Below are 6,198 nucleotides of genomic sequence, written 5' to 3'. Positions count from 1 at the left end.
GAACTATAAGCCGTTGAAAAATACAGGAACCCAGGAGCTGACACTAATCAATCAGTGTGGGAGAAAAGAAGGCTCTTTCTCACAGCACACAGCTGGGCACAGCCCGAAGCGGTGGACTTGGAAAATAGTCATCCTATAAGACTCAGGGTTAAGGTTGGTTCAGGCAAGAACCATCATGAACGATATACCTGGGGCCAAGGGAGCAAAAGGTCTACATGATCTGAATCTGCCTCCCCACAGGCAGCTTATTAGCTTCAAAGGAAACAACAGTCATCACACAGTGGAAAAAAAAACCAGCAACGCCTTGCCAGGTGACCGAAACTCGCATCCCATTAGGAGGCAGACGGAAACGGCAGGTTTCCAGGTAGGCACACCTCACTCATGGAGCCTCTTGAGTGGGAAACCATAACCTGAGCCTAATCACGGAGAAACAGGACACATCCGAAATGAAGAACACCTTGTTTTAAACAAAAGGGGAGAGTGAGGCTGGAATCTTAAAACCTGCCCAGACAATGGAAGACAAAGAAATGGAATCAATCGTCATGCCTCACTGTTAAAAAGTTTTTTTTTTTTTAACTAACAGGCTTAATTCTTTTAGAGCAGCTTCACACATCAACAGCCAAAGTCTATGCCTTATATTTTGCCTTACTGTTTTCATATAAATTTACTCTAGTTTTCTAGAAAATCAGCAGTATGACTCGTTTACATCTGGATTTCAGGAAACTTGATTTATATCATTGATACCCCACTCCCTCTGACCTCAACCTCCTCCTAAAGCCTCCCCTTGACTATTCCTGCATTCTTGCATGGGCTGAATTGTGTCCTCTAAATTCACATGAAGTTCTAACACCCAGGACCAAATGACATGACTACAGTTGGAAATGGGGCCTTGAAGGAGATAGTGAAGGTTGAATGAGGTCCCTGAGGGTGGGTAATCCAGTAAGACTAGGGTCCTTATAAGAGAGATGAGGACACAGAAACAGCCAGACCAAGTGAAGACAGAAACAATATGGCCACCAGCAAGCCAAGGAGAGAGGCCTCAGAAGAACCCAACGCTGTGGACACCTTCATAGTGGACTTCTAGCCTCCAGAAGTCTGAGAGATACATTTCTGCTGCTTAAGGCCACAGTCTGTGGTGTTTTGTTAGAGACTGGCCACCTTAGTAGACTAACAATCTGCTTCTCTGTTCCCTCAACATACCACACAGACTCCGTCTCAGGGTCTCTGGGCAGGACCCGTCTTTCGTCCTAGGAAACTGAGGATGTCAAATGCTCCCAGTAAGAGGCAGAGAAAAGATGGAAACAAAACTTTATCTAGTTCTGTGATTCATGCAAAATATCTCCACACTCTACCAGTACTAGATAACTTAAGGGGGGAAAAAAAAAAAAAAAACAGGAGAAAGGACTCACTTGTCAACCCAGAGCACTGAGACGAGCTTCACGCCTCTCTTCTGTGCTTTTTCCCAGGTGCTCTGGTACCCGTCTTTGAACACGACATGAGTTACTTGTTTGTTAAAAGTTTTTGAAACCTGCAGACAAAAGGCAGAAAACAAAAGTAAATTTATTACTACCTGCATAAGTTTCTTAAGTACAAGCCAGTGTCACTCTTGTAGACACTTGCCAAAAAAGCAACAAAATAATTAGCAAATAGTATCAACCAATATATACAATAATATATACAAATAGTATCAACCAATATATACAATACATTCCCACCCCTGTTTATTCCAGGACTGCAAGGCTGGTTTAGAACAAAAAGTCAATCATTATTCACTTCATTAACAAAGTAGAAGAGAAAAATCATAGCCACCTCAATTACATGCCAAAAATGCGTTCGATAAACTTAAAAAGTTTATTAATGAGGAAAATTCACAGTAAATTAGGATCTGAAAGCTGGTATAAGACTGCATGATGGGAAATGCTAAAACCTTTCTGTTGAGGAGTATCTCCATTCTATCCAACTGGCCCGAGCCAGCACAGTATGTCAAGAAAAGAAAAAGTGTTAGGATTAGAGAAAAATAAAACGACCCTGTACAGGTAAGAGTCAATTGTGCACATTGTTAAAAAATCCCCAAAATGCCACAGAACTCAGAAGAGCTTGATAAGTTTTCTGGACACAATGTAGATATGCAAAAATAACTAGTCCTATATAACAGCAATAGGAAAAAGAATTCAAAAGATATCATTCATAACAGCAACAAAATAACCAGAGAAAAATCATAAAACATCACTGAGAAAATTAAAGACACCCATATCAGCAAAGGCATACATCATGTTGATGCTTTAGAAGATTCCCGTGTATAAACATGTCAGTTCTCTCCATACTGATCTGCTGTTCTCTATTCAATACCAATCAAGATTCCAAAAAAAGCTTCAGGCTACAAACTGACAAACCAGTTCCAATTATGTATCTGGGAAAGCAAAAGGCCAGAACTCCTTGTATCTGGGAAAGCAAAAAGCCAGAACTCCGTGCTTGAAGAACAAAGGGTGAGACTTATTATAAAGAGTAATTAAGACAAGGGGAGTTGTCATGAGAACAGACTGTATGGGTACTGAAACATGGTTACCTAATGACAAAGGTGTCACTGTGCTAAAGGACAGTCTTTTCAATAAACGGTGTTGAGACAAATGATCATCCACTGGGAAAAAAATCAAGGCTATGGTTTTTCCAGTGGTCACGTATGGATGTGAGAGTTCGACTGTGAAGAAAGCTGAGCGCCGAAGAATTGATGTTTCTGAACTGTGGTGTTGGAGAAGACTCTTGAGAGTCCCTTGGACTGCAAGGAGATCCAACCAGTCCATTCTAAAGGAGATCAGTCCTGGGTGTTCATTGGAAGGACTGATGCTAAAGCTGAAACGCCAATACTCTGGCCACCTCATGCGAAGAGTTGACTCATTAGAAAAGACTCTGATGCTGGGAGGGATTGGGGGCAAGAGAAGGGAACATCACAGGATGAGATGGCTGGATGGCATCACTGACTCTATGGACATGAGTTTGAGTGAACTCCGGGAGTTGGTGATGCAGGGAGGCCTGGCGTGCTGCAGTTCATGGGGTTGCAAAGAGTCAGACATGACTGAGTGACTGAACTGAACTGAACTGATTTCATACCACATACAAAAACTAATTTCAAATGTATTATAAATCTAAATGTGAAAGGCAAAATGATAAAGCTTCCGGAAAATAAGAGAAAAATTCCCACAACTGCCATGTAGAAATAGATTTTTTAAAACAAGATACACACACAGAAGCTTACCATAAGGAATAAACTACCATTATCATCAAAAGATGCTGCTGCTGCTAAATCACTTCAGTCGTGTCCGACTCTGTGCGACCCCATAGACGGCAGCCCACCAGGCTCCCTCGTCCCTGGGATTCTCCAGGCAAGAACACTGGAGTGGGTTGCCATTTCCTTCTCCAATGCATGAAAGTGAAAAGTCAAAGTGAAGTTGCTCAGTTGTGTCCGACTCTTCGTGACCCCATGGACTGCAGCCTACCAGGCTCCAGTCCACGGGGTTTTCCAGGCAACAGTACTGGAGTGGGGTGCCACTGCCTTCTCCGCAAAAGATGCCATTAAGGTGAAAAAGCAAGCCACAGACAGAAAATATTGCAATTCACTTGGCTGACAAAGGGGTCAACTGAAGAGTATAAAGAATGCTTACAAATCAAGAAGAAAAAAAAAAACCCAATGCAAACATGAGGTGGAGACCTGAACAGGTCTTCAAAATAAGTATGGGAAGAAGTACAGGAAAATGGAAATGCACACCAGGCTGATACTCCACCAGAAACACACTGTGATGGCTGAAGGTAAAGCCAGACAAGACCAAGGATACACAGCAGTGGGGCTTTTATATGCTGACAGAATTATAAACTTATTCAAACACCGCAGAAAGCTGCTAGGAAATTACCGACAGCTTTCTCAGATGTGAAACGGTCTCTGTCACACAGAAGGCATCTTTGTTCTAAAAGATACAGGCTAAATATATTTAGGGACAAATTATGGTATCTGCAACTTACTTTTGAATAGTTCAGGAAAAAAATACATATACTGTTTAGAGAGATGGAGTCCAAGCAAGTATGTTAATTGTTGGGTCTATATTCACCATACTATTCTTTCAACTTTTCTATTTGAAAAACTGCTAAATAAAAGGTGGTGGGCGGGGGGCGGGGGGCGGGGAATTCAAGAGATCCAAGACCGTAATACTACTCTCAAAAGCCATTCTGCCAACTCCTATGTTCCACAGCTTTCTCCTGTCACAATAACACGTGGAGCACAAGTATGTAGCTGGTATCATCAAGTGGAAACCCTCCCAAAATCCTAATGGATATACCTTCTGATTTAGCAGGAAAAAAGGTGTCTTCTCAGGTTCAAAAGCAAACCCCGGGCCCTGCCTTCTGACTGTCACCCTAGCCTGCTCTTGGATCTTGCCCCTGCTCACTAGGTCAAGGAACACGGTGAGTCAAAGGAAACTCAGGAGCAGACACTCTGCCTGAGTAAGGGAGAACATTGCCCTTCAGTTTATGTTATGCCCTGACCGTCCCTAATCCTTGCCCTGGCTTCAGTGGTAGCTTACTGTGTTAATCTCTCCTTTAACCAGCCGACCAGCCCCCCTCCCCCAAGTCCCCCCAGCCACGAAGTCAGCTCACATCTGAACCCTGCTTCGAGCTGCTGCCTTCACCACCCCATTCCTCAGATCTCCATGATTCCCTTAACCCAGCTCACTGAACATGGTGGCACTCAACAATGACCTTACAGCTTTCAAGCTCAAAGAATATATTTCCCAATCCTAACTTTTCTTAAGCTTAGGCAGCGTTTTAGAATTTCCATCTTTGAAGTATGTTCCTCCTCCCACTTTCAGGCGTGTTTTCTGGATTCTCCTGGTATCCTTCCCAGTCTCGGTCCCAGGGTCCATGACTCCCATACCAGCCCTGGAAATACTAAACAGGCTCCACCTTCAGCACTTTTCATTCTAACCACCTGGGTAATCACCACACCTGACTCTTATGTTCTTGATGCCTAAAACAGTATCTCTAGCCCTGACAATCTCAAGTTCCAGATTTGTACATCCAAATGTCTATCAGGTTACTTCCAATATCCCCAGATTCACAACTTTTCCCTTTAAAAAAAACTATTCCTTTTCCTGTATTCCACACTTTGATGAAGAATATCAGGCATCCGAATAGCCAGTGGCAGTACCTGTATTTCCATCCTGGAGCTCTCCCCTAGCCCAGCTGTTCTCAATTTCTCGTACCATGGTTCTCTCCTTTTTTCTTCTGCCACTTACCCACTGTCCTCTTTGTCCATCGTGCTTTAAGTAAAAAATCCCAAAATAAGAAAATGCAAATAGATCTCCTTATGTTTCAGATGACTGTCAGGTGTAGCAATGGTAAAATGAATTTCTTACCTTCGCCCCCATATCCACAAGTTGATTCCTAAAGGTCTTTGAGTAATTTTCTGTCCCATTGGCTGACCACACTTCAACATAGGCCACAACATCTGAAAACAAACAAGATGCTAGCATAGAATATATCTGATATACCCTCACCCAAAGATTTCAACATATTTTTCTCCTGTTCTATTCACATTAAAAAGTAAATTTAAGATTTCTTCTGTTAAAATTGCCATTAGATTCTTTAAAATTTCAAGGGAAAAACAACTTTACTCATACATATGTCACAGTTTACATTCTCAACTCTTTCCAAATTCTTAAACCAAGCCTAACTTTCCAGAGCCAGAGTCTGTTTTCTGTAAAGGACCAGAAAGCAATTATCTTAGGCTTTGAGGGCCAAACAACCACTCCGTTAGAAGGCTGCAGCACAAAAGCAGTCAAAGACAAAAGCATAACTGCATTCCAACAAAACTTTATGGAAAATGAAGCTTGAATTTGATATAGATTTCATTTGTCCTCCTCCTTCGGTTCCTCTCAACCATTTAAAAAAGTAAAGGGCACTTTTAGTTTGCAGGTCCTACAAAAACACGGCCAACAGGCAGCCTTCGCGGGGCAGGAAACAGTTTACGAAACCCTCCCTGCTCAAAGCCTGGTGCCTTTCAGGCGTGCCTGGAGGGAATCATTCCTCACTGAGAGGTTCTGGTCACGTTGACAGAGAACAGGGAGAGGAGTTACTGGTTCTTTTTCTAATTTCACTAGAGCCCCCTCCCCGCAAATCCACCCGGCCATACAAAGACGCCAGAACCCAGAA

The 6,198-nt window shown here is 42.6% G+C and overlaps 1 protein-coding gene across 5 annotated transcripts in view; it reads right to left on the bottom strand.

Moving 5' to 3' along the window:
• MCPH1 (microcephalin 1) overlaps positions 1 to 6,039 on the bottom strand; it is a 240,396-nt gene extending 234,357 nt beyond the window's left edge. For 2 of the 5 annotated variants that reach the window (XM_010854072.1, XM_010854077.1), the window contains exons 1-2: positions 5,403 to 6,038; positions 1,410 to 1,528 (exon numbers count right to left, since the gene is read on the bottom strand). In XM_010854072.1, the coding sequence (XP_010852374.1) occupies positions 1,410 to 1,528; positions 5,403 to 5,519 (236 nt within the window). In that variant the 5' untranslated portion in view covers positions 5,520 to 6,038. Of the gene's footprint in view, positions 1 to 1,409; positions 1,529 to 5,402 lie in introns of those variants that run through there. The other 3 variants (XR_826502.1, XM_010854073.1, XM_010854076.1) reach the window with 3 other exon arrangements.
• Between the last annotated feature and the right edge of the window lie 159 nt (positions 6,040 to 6,198).

The sequence above is a fragment of the Bison bison genome, unplaced genomic scaffold (assembly GCF_000754665.1).
Source record: "Bison bison bison isolate TAMUID 2011002044 unplaced genomic scaffold, Bison_UMD1.0 scf7180017864336, whole genome shotgun sequence".
Taxonomy (NCBI): Eukaryota; Metazoa; Chordata; class Mammalia; order Artiodactyla; family Bovidae; genus Bison; species Bison bison.
This window is presented reverse-complemented; position numbering and strand designations above follow the sequence as displayed.